The following is a 27,711-nucleotide window of genomic DNA, read 5'->3' as shown; positions in this document are numbered from 1 at the left end:
ATTTCAGATGTTATATAATGTCCTCCAGGTTCTTATGGTTTATGGGATCTGAATTTTGTCAGTGAAGAAGAAGGCAAACTCATTACAGCCCCTGGTGGATAGAAGTTCGGAGGCTGCTGACACAGGACGGTTTGTTAGCCTGTCGACAGCAGCAAACAAGGCACATACATTATTATTGTTGTTGGCGATGATGTCAGAGAAGAAGGACCGCCTTGCATTTCTCAGTTCCAAATTATAAATGCGATGTCTGGGTGGAGATCTCTTCTTACCAGAGACAACCTTCACCTTAGTGGGTGCAACGTCATCAAGAACATTTGCAATTTTAGAATTGAAATGATCTACAAGCTCATTGTCTGAGACCCAAGAGAGGATGGGAGTGGAAGAGAAAGCCTGCACCTAATATTTCACTGTTTCTCTTCACTTATTTTCAGTAAGATACTGTTTTGAGATAGTTCTCTCAAAGAAAACAGAGGAATGATCAGAGAGAGCAACATCGATCACCGCAATCTGACATGTTCAGAGCTTTGGAGATCATTAACTCCTTATCAAGACCACAACACAGTTCTTTAGTCCCTTTATCCTGAGCGTTGTCAACATGGATGTTAAAATCACCAACAATAACTACACAGACAAAGTCAACACAGATTATAGACAGCAGTTCAGCAAAGTCAACAAAATTGATTAGATTATAATAGTAGTAATAATAGATTATTTAGGAACATAGCTTGAGAGGAGGAATTCAACTGAAGAGCCACATTTAAAAAAAAAAAAATCTTATCTTATTATGACCTATCTTATTAATTTTATTACCAATAACCAATAGATTTACCAGAGGTCATGTATTATCACATTCTCAAGCACTGAATTAATTTAATAACGCATATTCATCACTCAAAACAGTGTAAACCATGATAACCTTTTTGCTCTTCTTCAAACCTAGAACAATCCCATAAAATGGCATTTTCTGTCATTCCCATAGATCGTACCGTCAAACCAGAAACACATCAAACAAACTGAGCTCGCAAGTTAATATTTAAACCACCAACTGCATTACGATATGTTTAAAAAGTGGGGCAGCCGAGGTTAACAGAAAGAAAACAAAGTCCACCAGTTTATGGGAAGCTGCTTGTGTCCCGCAGCTGAGATCCTTACAATTGCTCTGCTTTAAACATGACTGAGGCAGAGTACTACATAGAATACAAGGGGGTCTATTTGCCTTCAAGCCTGCACCCTCCAAAGAGCCTGAAATACTACGAGGAGTTCACTTTTCGCCCAGATGATATTGTCATTGTCACGTATCCCAAGTCAGGTGAGTATTCACTGTTACCTATAGAATGTGGGGTTGCAGAGGTACTGTTTTTCAGGCGGTCAAATTTAAAAATAAAACACCCCGTGCAGACTCCTGGTCGTATATTAACAATAAACGCAATTAAAACAGACGAATAAAGAAACCATTTTAACTACGCAGCCTACTTAACAATAGTAGAAGCACAAAAATCAAGGACCGCTTCTGTACGCGCCCGGTGGAATCCCGGGGTTAGTCAGGCAAGGCAGTCGCCTCTGCTTTAAAATGGTGCTACTTTGCTGCAAGTTATTTTATTCGTCCAGGTAAGGTTTTGAGATACCGTTCTCTGCGATTTATGCTTTATTTATTTTTGCCTCCATTGTAATAGGCAGTCATTCTAAAAAGAGGTGGTATTGCATTGTTTTTATGCTGCGAGCAATGCAAAAGAAATTCAATTCACCCCATTTGTATTGGGGTAGAGACAGTTTGACGAAAATTCAGTTTGATTTTTTGGCATCAATAGCTACAAAATCTGGTGAATGGTATATGTGTATGTGCATGCAACTCTACATGGACACAAGACAAGAATAAGTGGCCTCAAACACCCTACTTGTTTTTTTTTTATATATGATATCTTCTCTGCTGTCTGATTTTCACAATGTGCATAATTCATGAACAGCATCCTAGACAAATGTGTTTTAGTGATTAGACTAAAACACAGGAGACAGAATGATTCATTTTACAAGGGCTGAGAAGATAAATGAATCAAATGTGTGTTCTGCATAAGTCATTAGTGTAACTACAGATTTCAAAAAACCTCTTGTGTTCTTTGTTCAGGTACGACTTGGATGCAGGAGATCGTCCCTCTGATCATGAGTGGAGGAGATCCGGCCTCTGTTGAGACCCTTCCTAACTGGGAGCGTGTTCCCTGGCTGGAAGTACATCAGACCCCTTTCCTTAGACTTGAAAGGAGGCCGTCTCCACGCATGTTTGCTACACACTACCAGTACAACATGATGCCACCATCCTTCTTTGAAGTTAAGCCAAAGGTAAATTATATTGTATGTGTCATGGATCATGAAGGCCCTTGAAGTGGCAGTAAATAAGTTCCTTGGAGACACTTTGGAGGTTCGAGCCATGGCAGCCATTGATAATGTCACAATGTAATATACACATACAGATGTAATTAATGACATTGGTATACCAGTTATAGGACCCTACTTATGTGAATGAAAGTAGACTGGTTTCATTAGAACTTATCAGCTTGATCTGTGTTGTCATGCTATGAAAAGACAACAGCTTATTACACATAAATAGTATGTGCACAGAAAATTAACGCGGAGCAGATTGATATGTTATATTGCAGTTGGGCAGAATAACCGAGAACACACACACAAACACACACACACACACACAGCCCTCAGACACATCCCAAAACTTGAGGTGAAACTCAAAAACTATTGGTTGCATCTCTAAAATATTTCATTGTGAGCATCATGAAGTCTTGTTAAAGATATTTTTCCATGAGGGCACATTTCACTTGTGGTGCAATAGAAATGATTAATTGATTAATGGATGTCAGTATCATCACTGCAGGTCATCTATGTCATGAGGAACCCCAAAGATGTGTTTACATCTTCCTTCCATTATTATGGGATCATCTCCTTTGCGGCCAACCCAGGCTCACAGAGCGAGTTCCTCCACAAGTTCCTTGATGGAAAAGGTTGTGCTCAGTGTTATTCCTATGCAATGTTCAGTATTTATTAACAACACAGTGCACTGAACTGGATCTTATCAAACATAATAGGAATATAGTAATGGAATACTTGTGATTTTCTTTCCCTTCTAGTTATGTTTGGCTCATGGTTTGATCATGTGAAGGGCTGGCTGAATGCTGAAGATAAAGAGCGAATAATGTACATCTCCTATGAAGAGATGATAATGGTGAGGTTCAACAATACTTCTCAAAACTGCCAACTTAAAACTCTTCAAAACAAACATTCCCAACTTCACAAGAATACACATGAGATGAGCTGTGTTTCTCTGTGCTGCAGGACCTGAAGGATTCTGTGGGCAGAATCGCTCAGTTCTTGGAGAAATCTCTGGACACTGAGGTGATAGAGAAGATAGCAGACCGATGTGTGTTCAAGAACATGAAAAAGAACAAAATGTCAAACTACTCTACAGCTCCTCGTGGACTCATCGACCAGACAAAGTCTGAATTTCTCAGAAAAGGTGTGTTTCAATAAATAATACATACACAGTATCAGAGTTGGACAATTCTTGCTAATTGCTAATTAGTGGCTATCGATAAAACTAGTGGAACCAATTATACAGTGATGGTGGTTGGACAACTAAGCGGGCTATGGCATTCAGATGAAGTTGTCTATTAAACTAGTTGGGTCAGCCATCATAGTTTAGCCTGTGTAGATACAATATAGATATAAGGCCAAGCTAGCTGCTAGCTAGGTAGCTGCTCTTTGCTTGGGTGAAAGGAAGCTTCATGGTACGATAGGTCAAGGCTAGAGAATGGTGTTACCTGTCATGGAGCTCAGTAGATATGTAACAGCACAGCCTGATAGCCACTGCAGGGCTACCATAGGAATGCTCACCCAAGTTTTGGCACATTTTACTGTGTATTGATAACTGACAGTACACTTTCAATTCTACTATGACTGGATGTGATCTATAGAGCCAAGCACACTAACTTAAATGAAATTAACTGTGAACACTTATACAATACTACTATACACACACTTAACACATTGTAGCAAATTACATTCTGTATTTCTAGTGAGCAAAACCGTCATTTAGTATACGAGTCACAATTTCACGTATGTACCATTTCTTTAAATTAACTGATTTTTCTTTCATGTTGTGTTTCAGGAATCGCTGGAGACTGGAAAAACCAACTAACAGGGGCAGAAGTGGAGCACTTTGATGCCGTTTACAAAGACAAAATGAAAGATGTCAAATACAAATTTGTATGGGATTGAAATAAATGTGAACAAAACATTTTCCACCATATTGTGATGAATAAAACTGTAGAGGTTCTGTCGGTCACTGCAGTTCACTAAAATGTTCAGTTTGATTCACGAGAAATGCAGAATGCTGCCAACTTTCTCAAGTCTCTTGACTTATTAGCTTTTACTGTGTATCTTTCTCATAGACAGACTGTTTTGCCTTGTTTTGATTTCATTGGTTACTTCCTTAAATAATGTCACCAATGTTCATTTGAGATTTGTTCAAGAATTGAATTTGAATTTGAATTGAATTGGCCAATCAAGTTCATACACAAAACAAAGCTGATAAATATGGGATTGATTCAGATTTGGTTCAGTTTGGTTTGTGACTTTTTATCTATTATTGAAACCTACAGTCAGTTGTCAAACCAGAACACATTAATTGGTCTTGGCTTAGAAGTTCATATTTTAAACATATTTTGTTTTTTTTAATAATTTCCCTTTCCAAGAAATGTAAAGAGACTTGCATTTGAAGTATTTTTTATTTACAATCCTCATAAGTGGGAAAATGCTGCCAATCTTTATGTAAAATGTGTGCCACAAACTTCTTAAAGGACATTTAAAACTCAAACTGTAATATGTACGTCAAATATAAATTCACCAATTTATAAATAAATGCTACACCTTTGCACTGAGAGGCTGGGATTGTGATTCTTAGTGTAGTAGATTATTAATTTTTAAATGTGTTTAAAACAAGACTAAGAGTCTACAGCTAGCTTGAGATAAATGCTCATAATTATAATGCTAGTATGTTGATGTTTAGGTATAATGTTTACTATGCTCACTGTTTTGTTAACCATTTTAGCATGCAAACATTTGCTAATTGGTGTGGCGTCAGAGGTGTATGGGCCTCAAAGATACTCTTCTGATTACAAAAACTTACAAACTTATACTCTTATCTAAACACAACATTACAACAACACAACAACCACACGTCACCTTCCTCTGATGTCACAAAAACTGCAACTGCTCTCTCCAGGAATTACCACTCAACAACTGTTCAATCCAGCAGTTACGTTAGCACTATCTGAGGCTGATGGGAATGTCACTAATTTGCAGGTATTTAGTCCTACTCACCATAGCATTGAAGAAAATGAAATTTTGGCCAGAGGATGGTGCCAGAGGAAAAGTCAGAGGATCACCAAAGTCAATAGAATACATTGTTTAGGAGCCATGAATGTCAAATTTTGTGCCAATATATCAAGTAGATGTTGAAATAAAGCACATCATAAGTGAAAACTTTGACCTGTTGGTGGTGCTAGATGAAAAGATGGATATCTGTACCAAATGTCATAGCAATCCCTCCAGTAGTTGTTGATATATTTTACTAAACACCAAAATGTCAACCTCACTGTGGTGCATTCAGCCTCTTGGGTCAATGAATGTCAAAATTTCATGGCAATCAATGAAATTTTGTTGAGATATTTGAGTCTGGAACAAAGTGGTGAACCTACTGACTGACTGATAGACCTACATTGCCTCCCTACAATTTAATGTTTGAGCCTCATAAAATCCATGTTGACTTTTATGAGCTTTTATGAGACTGCTGCGACCAAACCGCAATGAAAAAGGTGGACACTTTTAAGTGTCGTGTGGGGTAGCAGGAATGGACTCAAATGCAGAAACCAGCATGCAGAGTTGATGAAAATCTTTTTTATTCCTGAAGTGGTCAAGGACAGAACAGGGCAAGACAGAACAAATGATCCAACAAAGACTGAACAGAGAACCAGGACTTAAAAAGTAACTGAACTAAGGAGGAGATGAGGTGCAGGTGGGGAGATGGGTGGAGAACTCAGGAGAGGGGAGTGAGCAGACAGGGAGCTGATTGGCTGGGGAAACACAGGGAGCAGGGCAGCACTGATGAGTCCAAATGCAGGGCAGGTATGAAGAGAAAAACAGGCCAGCAAGAACTGAAAAGAAAGAGACAGCATGTTTTGATTTCACTTCCAAAGCTCTCAATTTGTCTTAAATAAATTGTGAGAATGAAAAAGATAAGCTGAGGCAGCGTACCTGAAGCTGGAGGGTTTCCTCTGTCAGACGCTATATCTCCTCTTTCCACACTGACACCTTGTGGATCCACATCTTCTCTTTGACTGGCAGTGTGTCCTCCAGCTCTCTCTTTTCCTTCTTCCCCTGCTGTGCTCTCCTCTCCCAACTCTCACATACTGTAGAGAGCTCCTTTCTGTCACATGACAGTTTGTTTCAGAGCTGACTGTGTCTCGTTCAGCAGGGCCAAGGTGTCGATGTGAGCGTTGGTTCGAGCTCGTCTTTTTTCAGTGGCCCTGCTGATCTGTTTGTCCTTTTCAGCGAGGAGCTCCTTAAGTTTGCTTGATAATAAAATATATTGAATCATAAATATAATTTCTATGTTAAGAATGAGAACGTAACCAACTTAAATACTAATCAATATCAGACTGCATCCATCTATATTTACTCAAGTTGTGTACAGGACACATTAAAGCTAGAATAACTTATTCCCACCAAAAATAATTTAAACCTGGATTCTTGACCTTTTCTCACTTATGTAATTGAATAATTCTGGTCAACCGTTATCTATAATTTACGCTTCAGATGTGTTTATTGCCTTATGTGTTGTAATTTATGAATCTCTGTGTGTCCTTACTGAAGGATTAATAACTATATTTACATATATGTTTAAATTTGCCTGCAGGTGAAGGAACAACAAGCACAACATACACTGCTACTACTCTGCAGCCTGCAGACACCAACAACTGGAACATATCCTGACTGGCAGCCCTGTCTGATATGGTGAAGACGGAGTTAGTCAGCAGAGGCCATATCAGGTAAAATAACACTACATTTCCAAAATGAGAGGATGGGAGAAGTTTCCATCACCACTACTTTTACAGGAAACTAATGAATGGACAGAAAATCAAGCGGAACTGGGTGGTATGTTCCAAGAAAAAAAAATGCTTCTGCTGAAAGCTGTTCCCACAAAAAAAGAACTACAAACTAATCAGTTATGGACTTAATGGCCAGAAATTTTGCAGTGAAATATTCAAAACCCATGAGAAGAGTCCAGAACATTCTGGGCACATGACATCATGGATGGAGTAATCTATCGAGTGTAATCTATAAGTAACCAAGTGTATTGGATGTTACTAACAGGCAAAGGTAAAAGAATGAATAAATTGTTAAATATTACCAATTACATGTGATTTGTTTGTTTGAGATGTAATTTTAATATAAAAATATATATTTTTGCCTTGAAACCATTGTGGTGTCTGATGTTTGATGTCCATATTTTTACTGTAGAATGAACAGGTGGTGATGAGTGAGTACTGGTGGTTTGGGGGAGACCAAATCCTAATCTTGCCTGGGGCACCAAAATGACTACAGCCACCAGATGTAAATGGACCCTGGTGGAAAAGGGCGTCGTCAACTCCATCGGACACCAAGGCATGGCATCTGGCATCGCCAGCCTTGCCAGGTGCAAGGGCCAGCTCTCAAGATCACAAAGAAACAATCCAGCCATCAAATATAAATGAGTCCTGGTGCAAGACGCTACCTAGGGTGTTGTCATCCTCACCAGACACGAAAGCTACCTGGTGCATACTGCTGTTTCCTGCAGCATAAGGGACATTTTCCCCTTAAAAATAACACGGAATAATGCAGAGAATTCAGTCGTTTTTTTCCTGCTAATCTGTTGCCACGCCAGTCCAGTAGGCGGCGCTAATGCTACCGCCATTAAAACTCAAGAAGAAGAAGAAGTTAGCTAGGTAGCCAGCTAGTCAGTGCCAAATAATATAAACACTGAATGAGTTTCGCCTTGTACTTTCACACCACATGGAACTTAAGTGTTACAGTATTAGATTCTGAAATATCAATAATGTGACACGGGTATTTCAACACCAGTTATTGATAGAGTAATATGATTTACGTAAAGTTGTATCATAATAGTTAGCAGGTCGGCTAGCTAAAGTAAGCGGCTCCATTGGTTCACTAACGTTATTGCCATGGTTATTTCATCACAGAGACTGAGGATGTTTAATGAAGACGCAGACTCGTCAACTGCAACGAAAGGGAAAAGTCTGGTACAATAACAGGTAGCCGGAGAGTCAGTCAACCTTATGTTACCAACTATTTTAGTTAGTGTTGCTTCTGAGGGTTTAAATATTGCCAGCACGTAGTTGGTCTAACAGTACTTTGTCCAGACTGGGTAACGTCTGTAGCTGCTTTAGGTGTTTTGAAACTAAATTAGATTTGTTACAGTGCTCCTTTGGCTGTCATATGTTTTTCCTCATCTTTTCTGGCAGTCAAGTCAAGAGTCACATTGTAATAACTCTTTCCCTCCTTTTTACAATATATTAACATAATGTAATAAGTCGGGAATACCCATTATTCCCATTAACAGTTACGCTGTCATGGCAGTTAGAACAGAATTGTAACTAGCAAAATATTTTTATTTATACATTTATATTTGAGTAAACATAATCTTGCATTGTTGCATATACGGAATGCTGAAGTCTGTCTACATACATTTTTAATTATTATTATTTTACATGTGTTCAAAGCTGAGCCACATTCAACACGTGACATTTCAACAGCACAAAGGAAACAACAATAGTACAATGAACAATAGCACTAGCACAAGACTCACTTGGGCTCAACAGGTGACAGATCCCTGTCACCTACATTTTGACTTTGCTCCGATAAATGTGGCCTGTCTGTCCTCTGCTGTCACCTACATATGTCCTCATCACCGTGCACTACTGTGTTCTTATCCTCATCGTCATCTGCAGTGCCTTCGCCATGCTGTAAGCTACAGCCCTGATTATGAGGGGAGAGAAATATGACCCACTGACAAATGCATGGTATGTTGTTGGTGGCTTCTTTTTACCACTTTTTTTTTTTTTTCTTTTAAGGTTGTTTCTCCTTCAACGCGCACATCTGTTATAAGTGCACTCACTGACTTCCTGTGAACCTTGCGGTGTTTTTCTTGAAATAGAGGCAGTTAACCTCATTGACCATAATCTGTCTTCAGCGGCTGAGGGACAGAGTCACATACAGTACATTAAAGCATTGCGTCTTTCATTCAGATCAAATCTGCATTGTACATTTGATTCATTATGGCAGCAGCTAAGCAATGCAAAAAGAAACTGTCATGTAGATGAAAAGGTGCAGTTCAGTTATGTCACTTGTCTTAGATGAACAAACTGTACAAACTTTGGCTGCTGTCAGTTTAGGGCATTGCTACTCAAAGGTTTATGCAGCAGCATCATGGGTGCTGCTCTGTACCCTTTCAAGTGATCTAATTAGCATTAGGGCGGCGTAGCACTGGTAGACAGAAGAAAACGAAACTGAACAGAATGTACAGAAATAACCAATGAGCTAAAAACTCCTTAATGGCAGCCAATCATTCCGGTACAGCAAGTTAAGAACCAGGAGCAAGATAATAACCAGAAGAGGTGTGGTGGCTTATGTGATTACAAGTGACTTTGCTGACAAAAGTATCCGTGCAGTTATCTGGGATTTCACTGTCGCTAAGTTTCCTTCATAACCTCTGTTTCATTTCCTTAGGTACAGGTTTATCATCACAAGTTGAGACACAGACCGGACAGTGTTGGGTCATGTGATTTATTACTCAGCAGTTGAGGTGACTCAGAGTGCAGGCTGGGAAAGAGAAACTCAAAGCTAGTGTTTCTTTCCCCTCCCCTCCTCAGGGACATAACCCCTCAGTCGGCTCCATTTTTGTTTTCCCTTTTGTTTCATCATCGATGTCCCCTTACAGACCAGTTTTGCTTCCTGTATCATTAATTTTGTGTCTCTGCAGATATCATTTAAGCCAAAAAAAACCAAACTGAATAAGATAAGAGAGATAAGACAAATAGTTCATGACAGACTGGTAGTATGCTGTTTGACCGCACCCGGCTGCTTGTGTTTGCATGTGTGGTGTGGTGTAACCATTTCCAGTAACATGAGAGTGTTGCTGTTCACAATCAGCCATAGATTTGACTGAGAATGCTGATTACTTTCAGTTTCGTTTCTCTCTGTGTTTGCTTAGAATGAAACACAGTAAAATAGGAGGAGGGAGGGAGTGGTGTTTATAAGCTAAAACAGGAAGGTTCCTGGTTCATATACAGTAGTTCAACTTATGAGGTTGATGAACAACAGATCTAGACATTGGGGGGAAAAAAAGGTAAGATTGACCCAATCTCTGCTTCCTGTTACCTGTTCCTGCATGTTAAGAATGTTAGGTGAAGGCTAAATAAGCAGCATTGTTGTTAAGTTGTTTTGGTAAAGCAACTTCAGTTATGATTATGGTTTAACAGAATAAAAATGATACGGATTTAATTTTCAACAAGATGATGAGTTGATATACGTATGATTTTAACTGTTTTCAGATCATTTTTATGCATAGTTGTAAACAAACACTAATGTTCTGTTTCTGAAGGGAAAACAATCCCTGTTGGTTATTGCGGTTAAAGGTGAAAGCTGTGGTGATCAGAGTAGCCATTATACAGTTTCTAAGAAATGGTCTTAAGAATTTTGATTTAGGGGTGAAAAAAATCTTAAAAAGTAGGACTTACAAGCTTTGTACAAGGAAACGTTTTAGCAAAATGTAGGTGTGAGTCTTAAATGCTGACTGCAGTGATTAGTGTATGTTGTGAAATGATTATTTCGACCCAAATAGACCTCGGGCAAGCTGAATCCAAAGCCAATAGCTGCCGCCTCAATATGTTGAAACATGCAAGAGGAGAGCTAATAAGAGATTTCATATTTATTTTCCTTTTACAGTTAGGTTGACAGTATCGGTATATGCTGTTTGGGATATTATTCACAAAAATCTTAAATGAGTTAAAGAAGATATAGAAAGCATAAAAAGTTTGCTGCCAAGTTTATATTCTGTTTAGAATTTTCAATTTTTACTCGCCATTTCTATATTTTTTATTCTCTTTCAGACACAGAATTCTTGTATTTCACTGTTCAGCTAATATAATATCAAAAATGTGGAATATGTGCACATTTTGTAATGAATATTGATGTGGTTAATGTGAAAATTAGAAAGAATCACATTTAATTTATTCATGCTGAATCCATCACGTCATGATTTTTAAATTTTGTGTGGAGTGTAGGAATTGGGACAGACCATGTGTATTTTATTAACTTATCATACATTTACAAAATATTAAAAAGTGTGCCACTGCTGTAGTTGAGACCAAGTCTTATCATAGGAACATTTATGTATGGCAGCCCTCATATTGCTAATTGTATGGCGCCTAGTATATACAGGACAATTGTATTGCCCTGTGTTATCTATGAATAGTGTGTTTTGAAGCACAGTACATAAGCTTGTATACATCTTATTAGTGAGAGCATAGACTACCAAGAAACTTCTTGTGTTTGTCAATTAATGCTGGTGTCTTCTTCCTCTGATAGCATTACTGAAGATGGAGACGGTTGTGGAGAACATAGTGGCCATGGTGCAACAGTACCCAGCTGGGGTCCCCCTGAAAAAGCTGGCAGTGTTGTACAGCCAGACATACCGCAAGAACCTGACTTTATCCTCCTTGGGCTTCGACTCCATGGCTAGCCTGGTAGCCTCTCTGGATAGGGATCTGGTTATGAAGGGGGAGCTGGTGTTTCACTTGGACTACCACCGTGAAACTCTAGAAAACATAGTGGCCATGGTGAAGCAGCACCCAGAGGGGATCCCCATGAAAAAGCTGGCTGTGTTGTATAGCCAGACATACCGCAAGAACCTGACTTTATCCTTCCTGGGCTTTGAATCCATGCCTGATCTAGTAGCCTCTCTTGACAGGGATCTGGTCGTGAAGGGAGAATTGGTGTTTTGCAAGGACCACAAGGACAGTGAAAGTCAAGCTAGAGCTGGGGCATCAGCAAAAGCTACAGAAGATGGCAAGAAGATCAAGAATGTTCAGGAAAAAATAGTGGCCATGATGAAAGAACATCCAGATGGGATTCTTCTGAAGAAGGTGGCTATAGCCTACAGCCAGAAATACCACCACAACCTGGCCTTAGCCTCTTTGGGCTTCAAAACGATTTCCTGCCTGGTAGAATCCTTGAAAGGGGATCTGGTTGTGGAGGGGGAACTGGTGTTTCATAAGATTCATCAGCCTCGAAATCAGTGTGGAGCTGGGACATCAGCAAAACCTAAAGAGAGCAGCAGGCCTGCAACACCACAGAGAACTGAACCACTCACTGAGAAGAGTAGCACTACCCCTAGTGTTACTGTGCCACATGGGGATACCAGCTCTGGCTGTGTGCCTCCCCCTCTAGCAGGAATGAACCTTTTTGGATCTCCTTTCGTTTCCACTGCCTCTTTGTTCTCTACCCCATATCTTCCTGGTAACACTCTCCTTACTGGACCCAAGCCAGCTGAGAAATTGACCCAACAGCAGCTGTACCAGAACGTCTTAGAGGTCAGTTACATAGACGAATACGTAGACTACAGAATCATTTTTGTTTTGGTTGTTTTCTCTGTTTGCATTTGTTTCTACTGTACAACTGAGTACATTTGGCAGTGAAGCAACAATTCTAATTTAACTTATTGCTAGTAGGGACATGGACAGTGTATCTTTTCTACAGACATGATGTTTATTACCTCGACACAAAACTCAACGTAAACCAACGCACCTTGACAGGAGGAATGTAGACATTTCACATAGGCTAGCCAAGCTCGCAGTGCTGCTCTAACATGTTAAATGGTAAATAGGCTGCGTTTATATAACGCCTTTCTAGTCTTCCAATCACTCAAAGCACTTTACACTGCATGCTAACATTCACCCATTCACACACATATTCATACGCTGATGGCAGAAGCTGTTATGCAAGGTGCCTGCTTATCAAGAAGAGTTTCTTATCATTCATACACACTCACACACCGATGGCACAACCGCCAATCTTCCGATTAGTGGACAACCCACTCTACCTCCTGAGCCACAGCTGCTCCGTTATCAAGGCACAATCATGATCCAAATGTTAACATGGATAGCAACAACACTCAGAGCACTTTGACATGTAAGGATCAAACTACATACCCCCCCGCCCCCACCAGCAGGTTAATCTAGCTATGGAGAAATGTAAGTAGATGAACCAGTTGTGAGTAATGCAGTCACCTTAAGCTTATTCACTGTTTTTCCAATGCAGAGAGAAGCAGTGTTGGTGCTCAGCCCATCACTTAGACACATTTTGAAACCCTTTGAGGCAACAGTTTGTTGCCTCACATTACATTACAGTGTTACAAAATTTCCACCCATGTCAGACATTGCTAGTTGGCATAGCTTGTCGTTGACTTTGTGTTGTGGAAAGTTTATGTAATGTTAGTGCTTTTAAAGGCGTGTCCATGTTTGCATTTGCAATCCATTTACAGTAGGCTGACTTTATGACATATTATTTATTACCTATTATGATCTACATAAGTCTACAGGACCAATCCATTTTTTGATCTTGTCATTTTGACATTTTTTTTATTCAAAAAAATAATTGAAGAGGTTGAGTTCGTAAATCATTATAAGGTATTTTGTGTATTTCTTAACTAATTACAGTTCAAAAATAAAGGCACTAAAGGCTTTTACTTTAGTTTATAGGTATTACTGATGAAAACAAACTTTCAAAAGTGACTGAACATATCAAGCTAATAAATGGATGTAGTTATCCAGTTATAATTTACAGTTATATAGTATCCAGTTATAGTTTATATTATGCCTTGATAATCTAATCTTATAAAAAAAATTGCGCTTTGAACTGTACAGTCACAAAGTAATTACCACTCTCTACCTTTGTATTGTATATAAACTACCTGGTCAATAAAGTTGCTGGATGTGTTCCAGGTGATGAGGAAGTACCAGCTGACTTCTCCATCCATGGACCAGCTGAAAACTTGCTATTTTCGGCACTTTGGTGAAGAGCTTCCCCTTGCGCAGTACATGTCTCTGTATGACAGCTGGGAAGCAACTTGTCCTAAGAAACTGCCCACTCAGTCTGAACCAACAGCAGATCCCACGACTGCTCCATTGCAGTCAACTGCAGGTAGCTAAAATAAAAACATTCACTTCCATACAACAAAACTTGATAAAGACTGTCATGATATCCTATCCATATTTATGAAACAAATGTGTTGACATATCCTTCCACAGCAACACAGAATCTTATGAGAGACCCTGAAAAAGAGCAACAGCAGCAGCAGCTGCAACAGCTGCAACAGCAGCAACCGCAGCAGCAACAGCAGCAACAGCAGCAGCAGCAGCAGCAGCAGCAGCAACAGCAGCAGCAACAGCCCATTGCGTCCAACTTCCTCTGTAGCTCTGACTTTCCCGCACTGGGGTCAGATGTAAATGTGACCAAAGATCAGAAGAGCAAAATGAGAGATGCAACCCAGAAAGAGGGCGGTGCCTCTGTCTTTAGGGAATCTTATTACGCCCAGCTGAGAGAGGTCCATGGAGCTAACGTGCGGGCAGTGGAGGCCATGGAGGAGGACGACGAGGAACTCACAGGGAGGAGGAGGAACAGGGTCCTGGATCATGAAGCGATCAACAGTCTGATGGAGGATGTGATACGAGACATCGCCGCAGAGGGAGAGCTGGTCACCAAAGAGAAGGTGAGGAGTAAAGAGAACAACCTTTGCATCTTAAAGGAGTAGTTTGACAGTTTTGGGAAATATGCTCATTTGATTTCTTGCCAAGAGTTACATGAAAAGATGAATATCTTCCTAAATATGAAGCTTGAGCCAGCGGGTTAGCTTAGCAGGGATAAATAGCTAACATGGCTCCGTCTAATGTAAAAAATAAAAAAAAATCGACCTACCAGCACCTCTGAATTTGACTAATTAACACATTATATCTTGTTTGTTTATACCAATCTTATGATAAGTTTTGGTTTTACAGAGAGTTTGGTGTTAGTTATTTCTTGGTCAGGTGCAGTGACTTCATACAAACTAAAATTTTGTGGGTTTTTTTTGTTTTTTTCCCTAATTTTCGTAAGAAAAAGAAGCATTTATGTGAAAGTATGTACCTGTACATTTACATACAGTATATATAAGCATACACAGAAAACTTTTTCCCCTACTGATCCCAACTTTCTTCCCACCCCCAGTCAGGAAAGAGAAATATCTAATATATATATACACAATACACATAATTATAAATACATAAAGTATACATAAAAATATATAAAATATTAATATGCAACATTTAAATTAAAAAGAGAAAATAATAATTCATCTAGAGAATGCAGTCTTGCACCATGCTTATATAACTTTTCCAAGCCTAAATGGTATCTATATTAGCCCCATTTCATTTTGCTAATGAATATTCCATGATTAAAATGTCTAATAGACCACAAGCCCATCGATATCTCTGAGTATGCTGAACAAGGCTTTTAGAATAAAGACAATATGAACTAGCAAGTTCAAGTCCTGTCAGCTACTAAACAGTCTTTCACAGACATCCTATTTACCTATTTGCTGTTGAAGTTGCTATAATATTCTGAACATAGCCATTCATCACCAACAGTCAAATGTCATACAGGCTGTCCTTTCTACAGGAGGCATAGCTATAAATATATAAGTCAACAGTAGCCTCAGTTGACCATTAGGTTGTGTAACAATATGACATGTTGTACTTTCAGTAAGTGACCTGCTTATGAGAAATGCTGGACAGGTAGTGGTTGACAAGATAGTTGAGGAAGAAAAGACTTGCAGTTACATGGCGTCTTTTAGTGGAAGAGAATCCAAGTGTAGATTTGACCTTATATCTGTTATATGTGTTGCTATTTGTGAATCTGCACTGTATGTCATTTCCTCATTGTCCTCTCTCTGCCCTCCACACCTCTCAGGTGATGTCCAGGGTGTGCCAGCTGATGCAGATTTCTTCTATGGAAGCAGCAAGGATAAAACACTGGAAGATTCAGGCTCTAAAAGACCTTCAATACGTCATTAGAGAGATCAACATGTTCATAGAGGTTGGTATTTGCTAATAGCTTGTTTTTTTCATCTGGAAGCTTGGTTGCTATTGAGGTCTGTTCCCCCTCTCTATCAGGCTACTGAAGCAGTGACATCCATCTGTACCCTGTATGAGCTGGGCCAATCACTGGCTGGCCTGAAGGACAAGAAGCGCTATGAAGAGCTGAACCTGGGACCCCTCTGCAAACTGCCACTCATCCACCGCATGTTCAAGATCGACAGCAACACCAAGGATGATGATATTCACCAGATCGAGACAGCAGACATCTTAAAGGTACGACTCAAGTGTCAAATAAAAGGGATTTAGTTAATTCAATTGTCACCAAACATATAACAAAAGCTGTATATTACATAATAGGTAACACTTTTTTTGTTCAACCAAAAAGAGCATTTGTTACATTTGTTTAAAAAAAACTAGAAACTTGTTATAGAACTGCATTTTTTCCAAATTTGTAATGTACAATACAAAACATTTTAAGTTACACAAAAGCTCAAACTACTTAAAACTGCTGCAGTTTATCCAGTTCAGATGGCATGACAGTGTTGCTATTAGATTCAAATGCAATCAGGAAGGCCATGTAAAATAATGCAAATACCCTCCAGGCACCACACAGCATTAGGTTGCTATGACAAGTCTTGATCCACAGACTTCATGTTTGAACGAACCTGTTTGAACCTGAACTATAACAGTACAGAGCAGCTGTGCCTTCAAAAACAAACTAAAAGGAAAGTTAGTTTGTGCTCAGCATAGATGCTGCAAGATAATTTAACATAAAACCACAAAACGAGGTGTGTGTGTGTGTCATGTGCTTTATGCATATAAGTGCAGTCTAATGTTTTCACCTAAATGTGTTTGCTGTATTTTCTTTGTTTAGCAACTTCGCATTTTTAGGAAGAAGCAGAGCAAACCCAAAGTAGACCTGGCTGAGTTTATGAAGTATCTGGCAGACCACTACAACTGTGAATCTCCCTTCGAGCTGGGTATCAGGATACACAGTGTTGGGCTGCCCATATCGGTAAGAGTCATGACCTCCTATCAGTTATTAGAGAGAGTTAGATCAATTTTGTTTTTATTCTGCACTTATGTCAGTTTTTTTAGGGAGTCATTTTTGGCTGTGAAGCTTCTAGTTCTTCAAAATAAAAATAGTTGTGACACCAAAACATGACAAAAAGTCTCTTTGCTTTTTAACACTAATTCTCCTTCCCCTCCAGACTCTTATAAAGGTGAGTCGCAATGAGCATGCCCTCTTGGAGCAAGCCAGGGAGGCCATCCAGAGAGAGCTGGAGGAGGAGACCTACGAGCGGCTGAGAAAGATAAAGAAGGGTGTGCTGGAGCCGGTGCAAGGCGCCGGTTCCCTCTCCTCCACAGGCAGCTTGGACCTCAGGAAAAAGTATGCTTCCATGTCATCAGCCGAGGTGGCGCTGGCAGTCTTCTCAAACGCAGAAGGGGTGTTCAGTCCCAAGATGGCCAAGGTGGGTGCCGGATAGCGTATTCTATTAATTAATCTGATGCTTCCTCAGATACATCAAAAGAGCTGGCTCAGTGGGGGGGACCTCAACGATTATGCTCTTGGAATGACACTCAAGTCTTGTGTCCTTAATTTGCTGCTTTGGACTGCTGGCTGTTAATTCCACTAAGCCTCCCAACCATGAGCCAGCAGGGGGATAACAGAGTATGAACAGGGACTTATGCAGCTGCTCTCCAGCTCTGAACTCATTAACAAAATGTCACCCTTCATAATCTCTTAATCCTTAATGAAGGCGCAAGAAAAAAGTTAGTTTTAACTGATGAACACTGGCTAGACATTAAATTTGTGGCTAAACTCGTCTTGACAGCTGCCTACTTGTACATGCTCTGGGATTATCTTTACACTCTGTGTGATATTATGGGCATTTTCCATCATTATTAAAGCAGGACAGACTCATAGTGGATTTTTGGGGCTGGTACGGAAATTAGGGAGCAAAAAAATTCCAATATTTATATATTGGCCGATAATCTTGTATATACAGAATATATACATAAACACATTTTTTGATCCCTCAAACATTATTATCAAACACTTGTGACAAAAATATGTAATGGAGGCCTGATATTTTACAGTTTAACAATAAACTTTATTGTATAGAATGACATCAGTGCACTGAAACAGTAAACTTCACTGGGAATTTAATGATTATAAATTACTATAAATTAAAAAAACATATGTTTGTATATATTAAACTTGAATTAAGAAAAAGGATCAAATATACAAAAGTATGTGCCAAAGTTAACATTTTATTCAGCAAAAATGCACACCAGGGTTGTGGAAATAAAAAATGCTTGCGGGTTCCAAGTCTTTCCCAGGCCAACAGAGGGAGTTAGTAGCCACAAATGCAGCAATATGTGAGTAACCGGTCATTCCAAATTGGCAGGAAAAGGGCAAAAATTGCAAAATAAGTTTTCCAGAGGACTTTGACAGTAAATGGACAAACACTTGGATGGAAGATTTAGAAACCGATGTAATAGTGGAAGACTGGAAATCAGTGTGTGCTGATGCACATAGTCAGTCATTAAGTACTAGACTCAGATTATTACAGTATAACTGGGTAATGTGAACATATGTCAATCCTATAAAATTAAATCCTTATTATAGTAACATTCCAGATGTATGCACAAAATGTACTGAAGCAAAGGGCTCATTGTTCCACTATATTTGGTAATGCAGTAAAGTTAAAACTCTTTAAGGAAGATAAATGATACAGTGCAGATGATTATTTCTAAATGTATTCCAGTGGATCCTAAGTTTTTAATATTAAGGTTGTATCCAGAAGAACACAATTATATTAAAGCGGAATGAATAATGGTGATCTTTGTTTTTTGCACACCAAAAGACTGATTGTACTGACTCTGTTCTGGAAAAAGACTAGCAGACCAAAATATTAAACAGTGTGCCAGGCAGATGCTATCACTTATATATTAAACAGGAAACAGGATATGTTTGACAAGGTTTAGGGACAATTTATTGCTTTTATTAAGTATGTGCAGTACCTGGCAGATGATCAAGTGAAAGAGGAATAAATGCTCCTGTATGTAAATCTTGTAGAATGTTTTAGTAAACTCTTGTGACTGTGACAGATATTACTGGATTATCTATTTTCAATCTGGATTTTTATTTTCCTTTGTAGGGATTACCCATTTATGAAACATTTTTTTTTGTCTGAGAAGCAACTTGTGCTGAAGGTTCCATGTTGTTTGTTTTGTAACTTAAGTATGTAGCCTAAGGCAATGAAAACTAATATATTGTATTTTTGAAACAGGTTTCAGGTTCAGTACTTGTTGGATTTATCAGAACAACTAAGCTTTTACTAAAGTCTTATGTCGGTTTTCAAGGGTTTGTTTGTGTCAGTAAGCAAGGAAGAAACATATTTGGTTGTTTAAAGCAAAAAACTTGAATGTTATTTTGAATATGTTTGCACATTAACAACAATTAAATATGATGTCTCGGCTAGAGGTGACATAAAACACAGTCTTTTCATTTTTTGTCAGAACTCAATACTTCAATGAAATGTCATATCAATGATTACCACGTCTCTGACACATCCGTTTATTTCATTTCCAATCCAGCACGTGCAGAACTTCCTGGTTCAGGTGTCGGGTGACCGGTTGGCAAGGGCTTTGTTTCAGCTGGCTATCTGTGGTGGCTCTTTGGCTGTCCCGCAGGACCTGGTGCCCAAAGATAAGGCACCCAAAACCACCGAACAATCTAAAAAAGAGGACAAACCCGCCGCATCACTTCCCAGTGAAGGTATCAGTACAGGACGTACAGTATCGTTGGAAAACATATCGTCTTATCTAATGCCTTCTAATAATGTATCTGTGTCTCTCAGCCAAGGTGAAGCAGTACCTGAAAGACAGCCTGTCCTCTCAGAACTCAGTCATCACTTTGGCCCACATTTCCTCTCTGGAAAAGAAGTTGACGAAACACTTCCAGGTCAAAGATTTCCTCTCTCTAGAGCAAGGCAACTTCTTGGAGTTCCTGGTTAAACACATTCAGGTACAAGTTGGGGGTTTTTTGTCTCTAAAAGTTTTTATTATGCTGTTAACTATCCGAGTGTCTGTTTTAGTGTGAAGTGTATATCTAAGGGTATCATAGTCCTTAAAAAGATGAAATTCACACCAGTTCTCTCCTCTTTTCTGCCGGCTTGTGTGCAGCTGCTGCAGGACGCGCTGGGTTCTACTTTGATTCTGAGCAGTGGCAGCATGGAACTTGCGGGAAGTGGTTTCAGACCCACCAGACAAGACGTGTTTGAGTTCATCAAACAGTGTGGCAACATAACCTCCACCGATCCAGATGAAGTGAGTATAAAACGTATACTTTTAAGTACTAAAACAAAGTGTAAAGATTGTCTCTCTGTTACTCTATCATATAAATGTTGTAGAGGAACATTGGTAACATCCATCTTCCTTTTCCCAGCTCTCCCACATTGAGATGGCGCTACGTTCCCACTACAAGGTCCGAGACAGTCGTGACCTGGGTTATGGTACTCTGCAGATGCTGGCCAAACTTGTGCAACGCCAGAGAGATCTGGCTGGAGGAGGACTGAGCCCGGTCTACTATGAGTCAGCCCTGTTTGCCAAACATGGCAAGTCAAGGTTAGCAGTGCAATTGGACGCCCCTGCCCCAAACCATTGCAACATCTGAGCAATGACTGACACCTTCCTAATGGACTGGTCAATATTCCAATACATATAAACATATTTAACTCACAGAACATCCAGTTTACCATAGCCACCCTGGTCAATGTTTATCAGTACAGTCATGTTTACACCCTACACCCTTGTACTGACTGTTTTTAAACTGTTTTGTCTTGTTTCTGCACTGTTCTATCTTGTCTTTGCACTTTATGTTGCCTGCCTTGGTTGCACAGGTTAAATGTTAAATGTAGCACCATTGGCCCTAGAGAAATTAAATTTCTTCCATACTGTGTACTTACAGTATACATGGATGGGTTAACAATAAAGTTCTCTTAGGACTTGAGTCATGTTTCAGTAGTTTTTGAAGGGATGTGAAATGTATCTAGCATGTAACTGGGAAAATGCACATCCACCAGAAATGTTTCTTTTTATACAACAAGCTTTTTCTCTCCGAGAGTTAGGACTAACCCTCCATGATTTTCCTGACTCTATTCCACCTCCGTCCTCACCTCTGTCTTCTTGTCTCCCACGTCCCTCCCATGAACAGTGCTGAAGGTGGGTTTGAGGCAGTGGGGTGCCTGGGTGAGATGTCCAAGGCCCAGGCCCTGGCCAGCTTACTCTCCTGCCCCCTGCTGGAAGATTTGAGTGAGTGGAGCCAATGGGAGCTCATCTTTAAACCCCTTCATGGCGCCCTCAAAGATTTCATCGAGAGAAATGCAGGTAGAACGAGTTTCTATTGTAGTTTTGTGTACTACAGCTATTTATGATCAGTGAAATGTGGTTTTGCTCAGTGTTTCTCCAGTATGTGTATGATACAGCTGTACAACTTCCATGTGAATTACAGTATTGTTAACTCTTTGTTTCCTCACAACACAGCTAACACAGGCTTGGCGGCACTTGAGGTGACACCAGGTTTGCTGCTCAGGATCACCACACACACAGGAGACAAACATTTCTCCAGCGCCGCCTCGACCCTCGACCCCATCGGCACAGCTGGCCACCTTGTATCCATGGTGGTAGCTGATGGGATCATCAACGCTCCCACAGCCCTCCTAGCCAATCACATGCAGAGCTCCCTGGCAGCAGCTGTGGCTAGAGAAGGTAGCAATGCAACAGATCTTTGAGATAACAGTTCACTTAAATTCCTCAGTGTCCTTTCAAATATTTAAAACTGAAGTAATGCATTGCAGTTCAAATGCAGCGTGTTTGCCACCGTTGCTAAAATAAGAGTTGTCTTCTTTAGATTTGTCCCGGGCTGAAGAGGATGTGTCATGTTACAGCACAGTGGCCAAATTCCTTTTGGCTTGTTTGACGCGAATCCCCACCAGAACGTGCCAGGCTCTTTTGCAGCAGGTCAGTTGAACTGCCTTGCCTGTGTAAATTACAGGATGAAATCATATCCCTTGTGTTATTTTTGGTGAGAAGTTGACAGTGAGAGCAGATAGTCCAAGTGGATGTTGTTAAATTCCTCCTGCGGCTCTTTAAAAGGCTCAACAGGAAATAGTCATTCTAGCTCTGATATCTCAGAGCCGCCCTCATCTACTTGGAATCTAATTGGTGCTTTTAATAATCTGTGCATTTAGGTTTAGCTCTAGACCAGTAGGCGGATAGCATCGTTAGCTGTTATGCTCAGCTATTCAAAAACCAAACTATTTATGTTTGGACACTATAGATAATAATGTATTTGCATTCATTTCTTTTGAAGTGTCAGTACTCAGTCAGTCAGTACAGACTATATAATTAGGAAACATTCTTCCCCAGCAAACAGATGGTGCACAGATTTTAACAAACAAACAAACAAACAAAAAACACATTTCAGTGTCGCCTTGACCAAGCAGCGGGCAGATTTAGCCTGTGAGTTTAATCTGCTCACCTAAATTGCTGAGGAAGTGGTCGATATAAGTCTTGCAGTTGTCATGCCAACCACAGATTTTCCCAGCAAACCAGTCTGGTCACATAGATGCAGCAGCTTCCTGGATTGTTGGCACTACAGTTTGTGTTAAAACTCTCCCATTTACAGAAGGCACAGGACTAAAGCTATCACTGTAACTCCATTTTTACTTGTTGGTTTTTGCTGCGATTATTACAACATAGATTGCATAATCAAAATGTCAAAAGGCATGATTACAAAATGAAGTGTATTTCTGTCATAGCTCTGATTAAGAAATGGTGTGTATGTTCTTGAATGTTACCTCCAGGTGTTTTTGGAGCCTTTCTCCCGTGTCTTGGGCCAGGCCAAGTCTAAACAGGTCCTGATAGCTGTGGCCCAGTCTGACCCGAGACACATAAACTGTCTGCACCGACTCGGCATCCTCATGGGCATCACCGACTGGATCAAAGACTATCAGAAAAAGCTGACCCCACCACAGATCCAAAACATCAGTGTGCCCACAGCACCTGTGGACCAGGCCAAGGTCAGAATACCAGTCAGAACAAATATAAAAGCAGTACTCAGAGATCAGAGAGTCATATTTCGAAACTTACAAATATCAACAACAGGGCTTAAATATTACACTGTTCTAAACACCCTGTGTTGACTGTCTAACTTCAACCAACCACTGTGGCTAAACAAAGAGTAATAATAATATAGCACCACCAGAAAATTAACCTTAATCTACACAAAAAACAATCTAAGAATTGGCCCCAGTGCAACTGACAAGTAATCTCTGGGTAGTGCAATGCCAGAACACTACTGCCATGAACTTACAACCACCAAAAGCAATTAGGTCATACTGTTCAAATGTATTTTTGAGGGTTATGGCAAAGTGAAATTTTTAGAACAATACAAAAAAATACTTTTAAGTATCATATACGGTCATAAAACACTAAAAAACGCATTGGCAGTACGGGAAAGTATGGAAATAAATTCTCATATAAAAGCTAAGTCAACGTTTCCTGATGTTTTTCACATTAAAAGCCTACCTATAAAGGGAACACTGCAAAAGGTTTAATGGGAAAATTCTGGAGGAATTACTCATGAAAGCTTAACATAATATACTATTGGAGAATTTATGGCATAATGAGTAGCCATGTTTTATTGCTGTATATTCACTGTCATGTTCCTCTGTCTTGTTTCTTTTCTGGTTCTGGCAAACTTGGCTTCTAATTGTCTTTTATTTTTATGACTTCAGTCCAATTTGGTAGATTCTGAGAGCAGCAGTCTGTCAGCTCTGAACATGAGTGAGGATGAGTATCTTGAGGATAACATCATGGACACCAGCTTTGCCTCCTCCCAGCTCAACCACAGCCCACAGCAAGGTGATTGAAAGTAGTTCAGCAAAACACAAACTGTCTCTGTCTTTATGCTTTTGTGAATAAAGGACAGCATCTGCTTCCTTCTTTCTTACATGGCTAAATATTTTCTTGTAGTCAACGGTGAGCAAGAAGAAGAGGCTGAGGAGGAAGAGGATGAAGAGGAGCTGTATGAGTTCGCCTCACCGCCTAACGAAGAGACATCAGACATCAGCAGTGAAGCTGAAGGCGGCCAGGGCGAGGAACAGCCAGAACCGTCTGATTCTAAAGAAAACGAGACTGCGAGCTGCCAGTCAGAGACCACATTAGATCTCCATAGAGCCTTAATCGAGGAGATCAGGTTTGTGCTCATTCACCATAATGTCACCCATCACAGTTACGATGGCTACATCCGTTATAATAATTTAGTTCTGTCACTCCCAGAAGTAAAGCTAATCTTTGTTTTTTCTTGTGTTTCTTCTCGTTTTCTGATCATCACAGGAAAAATGAGTTTGGTATCGGTGTGGAATTGACTGCTGAAGGCCAGAAGCTGATGCAGGTCCACCAGGACAGGCTGGGCCGCAGCTTGGACCGCCTCTCCACTGAACTCTACAGCAAAGACACACACTTTGTCCTGGAGCTCATTCAGGTGACTTCTACTATAACATTTACACCATGTCAACACCTCTTTTCATCTCTGCTGCATATATTTACCCATATTTATGAAGATAAATCTGGATTCTTTTTCAATTATTAAACAAGTGAAATATTTGTGAAGGGTCATCACTAATATTCCATTATTAAGAAACCAGCTGTAGTAAAGATGGAATCATGGTGCATAATGCAGAAAATGCATGAAAAGGGTTAAGCTTAAAAACTTCTTTTGGATACTCACTATTCTGTAAAAGATTATTTTTTGTGTGATTTTGTGGCTAGAATAAAAGTTTCAAGTATTACAGTTTTATCTGAAATCTCTAACTATAACTAAGTCTAATCTCATCCTTTCCTGTTTTAGAACGCTGATGACAACAGTTACCCATCAGAGACTGGTGTCATTCCAGCGCTGGCGTTTGTGGTGGAGAGAGACTGCATCACCGTTCTCAACAATGAGACCGGCTTCCAGGAGAAGAACATCAGGGCCATCTGTGATGTGGGTCGCAGCACCAAGGGCAAACACAAATACGGATACATAGGTGAGTATGTACATGATGTCCTGAATAGTGTTAAAATTTGTTTGACTGTTACGTCACTTTGCAAAGGGTTTTTATAAAAACTGGTGTTCTAACATCTTATTACTGTTAGTCACTAATGAAAGAATATCATGATTTATTAATGATACTGATTTCCTCTTGCAGGACAAAAGGGCATCGGTTTCAAGTCAGTGTTTAAAGTCACAGACTGTCCCGAGATTCACTCCAATGGCTTCCATTTGTTCTTCGACAAGACCTGCGGCCCCATGGGATACATCCTCCCCCACTGGACTGAAGATGAGAGGCCTCTGGACGCACAGCTGAAGGACGTAAATCAGCACAGGTTAGATCACACATCATACATCATAATTTATTTCTAATCTCTAACTCAAACAATTAATTAAGTTAGTAGTGTATCTCAAATATACATTACATGGCCAGAAAAATATTGATCGGCTTTTTTAGCAAATACAGTGGATAATTGTATACACTTGAAAATGTGTCTCTTCCATAACAGCAATATTAATACATGCCGAGTGTCTCAAGGAATAAATGGTAGCAGATTTTATTAAATATATGACTCTCAGAGCTGTTTGCTACCATTTTGTACAGCGATGACTCATGCAATATATTTACACTTTGTTAATAGTTAGTATTCCATAACAGCCTCTGGAGATGGCTTGGGAGAGCAGAAGAAGAAGAAACCCACTGATTTATCTATTTTTATAGCAACGTTAACTTCGTTACACGTTTGTTTGTCATGTTAGAACCACAACACATTTGTTCTCTCATGCTTCTCTCATCAGCTGGACCACTAAGATCTGCCTTCCTCTGCGCTCCGAGAGCCATCAGACCCGAAACCTGTTTCATGACGTGCACCCCTCCCTGCTGCTGTTCCTGCACCGCCTGCGCTCCATCACCATCTACAACCAGGTAGCTCCTGCACTCATACGCTTTCATGTATACAAACACAGATTGTCGAAATCCTTCTTGCATGTGCAAAGAAACAAACACTCATGCATATATGCATTTTTCCACTCAATACAAGGTGCAAACATAAACAAACAAAAGTCATTAAGAATCAGCTGTTTCTTAATCCTTCCTCATCTGGTGCTTCTGTCTCCATGCAGAGTGAGAAGCGTCATGTGACAATGACTCGTAAAGACCTGAGTCACAATGTGTTAGAGGTGGAGCACACAGAGGGCATCGAACGCTGGCTAGTTGTTAAAACCACTCTGCAGCCCAAGAAGGTAATGCAAATCTCCTCCTCTTCTTTCACTTTCACGCTCACTTATCTATCTAGATTTCAGAACAAGAAGTTGACATCTGTTTCCTCATTCCATCACTCCTGGGGAATGAATAAAATTTACTCTAGCATTTCTCTGACATGCTCCCGGTGTTTGCGCTTCATGATTGTTCCTCCTCAAAAGCCTGTCACACTCCGCTTCTCGCCAGACTTTGTGAAAACTCACTCGTTAGGCAGGGATTTGGTTCAAACCTCAAGCAAGAAAATATGGCAAAAAAGATCCAGAGATATACACACGAGCACATAAACACCACAAAACAGATTCTAATCATCTGTCAGGCTGAAACTGCAGTGTGATCCCTGCTAATCTTTCTTCTCCAGATATCTCTCTTCTCCTACTTGCCAGCAGCAGCTGTATGTTACCTGCAGTTAGGTTATGTAAGAGAAGAACTGAAGCCGTGCCCTAGTTCATATTTGATCTGTTCTCCAACAGCCACAGTGTAAGAAGTCAGATTTTCTAAGAGTTGCTGTGTCTCTGCGTCGATACTGATCATTTTCCTCCTTTAGATTAAAGAGGACGTTGAGTCGACCGAGCTGGCCCTGGCTTTCCAGCTTGGCGATAACGACACAGGAAGTGACGTCGTATGCCAGCCTCAGAAACAACCCGTCTTCGCCTACCTGCCCCTTCGCAGTTTTGGCTTCCGCTTCATCGTCCAAGGTGAAATTGTGCTTAAAACGTTAGAGCATCCTAATCATGGACACACACCTTGTTTTCTGAAGAAGAAATCTGTCTGCACTCTCACTTAAACTCCTTTCTTCTCCAGGCGACTTTGATATCCCGTCTTCTCGGGAAGATGTGGACAGAGACAGCTCATGGAACCAGTGGCTTCGATCTGAGATACCACAACTCTTCCTCCAGGCAATGGAAGTCTTTTCTGTAAGACAAGATCTGCAGTGTTTTAAGAACAATTTACCAGAGAGAACAGATGAGATGTACCTTTTAATGATTCCTGCAAGGAATTCAGATTATTAAAAAAATACCATTAGATACAGCAAAAATAAAGAGAAGCAAACAGGTGATATATATAATTTAATTGACTTGGGAGTAGTCTGAAAA

The 27,711-nt window shown here is 40.0% G+C and overlaps 2 protein-coding genes across 7 annotated transcripts in view; both read left to right on the top strand.

The window, feature by feature from the left end:
• The first annotated feature begins 896 nt into the window (after positions 1–896).
• Positions 897–4,943, top strand: LOC122971241 (sulfotransferase 2B1-like). 2 transcript variants are annotated; one of them, XM_044337813.1, is made up of 6 exons: positions 897–1,309; positions 2,123–2,334; positions 2,882–3,008; positions 3,135–3,229; positions 3,340–3,520; positions 4,172–4,943. In XM_044337813.1, the coding sequence occupies exons 1-6, from the start codon at positions 1,171–1,173 to the stop codon at positions 4,279–4,281; spliced, it is 864 nt and encodes a 287-aa protein (XP_044193748.1). In that variant the 5' UTR covers positions 897–1,170; the 3' UTR covers positions 4,282–4,943. The 2 variants fall into 2 exon arrangements, with proteins under 2 accessions (XP_044193748.1, XP_044193750.1); XM_044337815.1 differs by lacking the exon at positions 897–1,309 and adding an exon at positions 1,522–1,608.
• A 3,075-nt stretch (positions 4,944–8,018) lies between these two features.
• The window catches only part of wu:fj29h11 (protein NO VEIN), a 42,011-nt gene continuing 22,318 nt past the window's right edge, over positions 8,019–27,711 (top strand). The window contains exons 1-27 of one of the 5 annotated variants that reach the window (XM_044337453.1): positions 8,019–8,048; positions 8,304–8,375; positions 9,072–9,143; positions 11,710–12,713; positions 14,124–14,322; positions 14,430–14,890; positions 16,126–16,251; positions 16,329–16,526; positions 17,128–17,268; positions 17,465–17,725; positions 19,857–20,037; positions 20,120–20,286; positions 20,445–20,588; positions 20,707–20,885; positions 21,475–21,647; positions 21,804–22,028; positions 22,171–22,280; positions 23,126–23,341; positions 24,059–24,185; positions 24,297–24,519; positions 24,660–24,807; positions 25,174–25,351; positions 25,514–25,691; positions 26,155–26,281; positions 26,479–26,598; positions 27,162–27,312; positions 27,419–27,531. In XM_044337453.1, the coding sequence (XP_044193388.1) occupies positions 9,137–9,143; positions 11,710–12,713; positions 14,124–14,322; positions 14,430–14,890; positions 16,126–16,251; positions 16,329–16,526; positions 17,128–17,268; positions 17,465–17,725; positions 19,857–20,037; positions 20,120–20,286; positions 20,445–20,588; positions 20,707–20,885; positions 21,475–21,647; positions 21,804–22,028; positions 22,171–22,280; positions 23,126–23,341; positions 24,059–24,185; positions 24,297–24,519; positions 24,660–24,807; positions 25,174–25,351; positions 25,514–25,691; positions 26,155–26,281; positions 26,479–26,598; positions 27,162–27,312; positions 27,419–27,531 (5,157 nt within the window). In that variant the 5' untranslated portion in view covers positions 8,019–8,048; positions 8,304–8,375; positions 9,072–9,136. The other 4 variants (XM_044337455.1, XM_044337451.1, XM_044337454.1 and 1 more) reach the window with 4 other exon arrangements.

This window comes from Thunnus albacares, chromosome 20 (assembly GCF_914725855.1).
Source record: "Thunnus albacares chromosome 20, fThuAlb1.1, whole genome shotgun sequence".
NCBI classification, from domain to species: domain Eukaryota; kingdom Metazoa; phylum Chordata; class Actinopteri; order Scombriformes; family Scombridae; genus Thunnus; species Thunnus albacares.
Note: the sequence above shows the minus strand (reverse complement) of the source record. Positions and strands in the feature narration are given on the sequence as shown.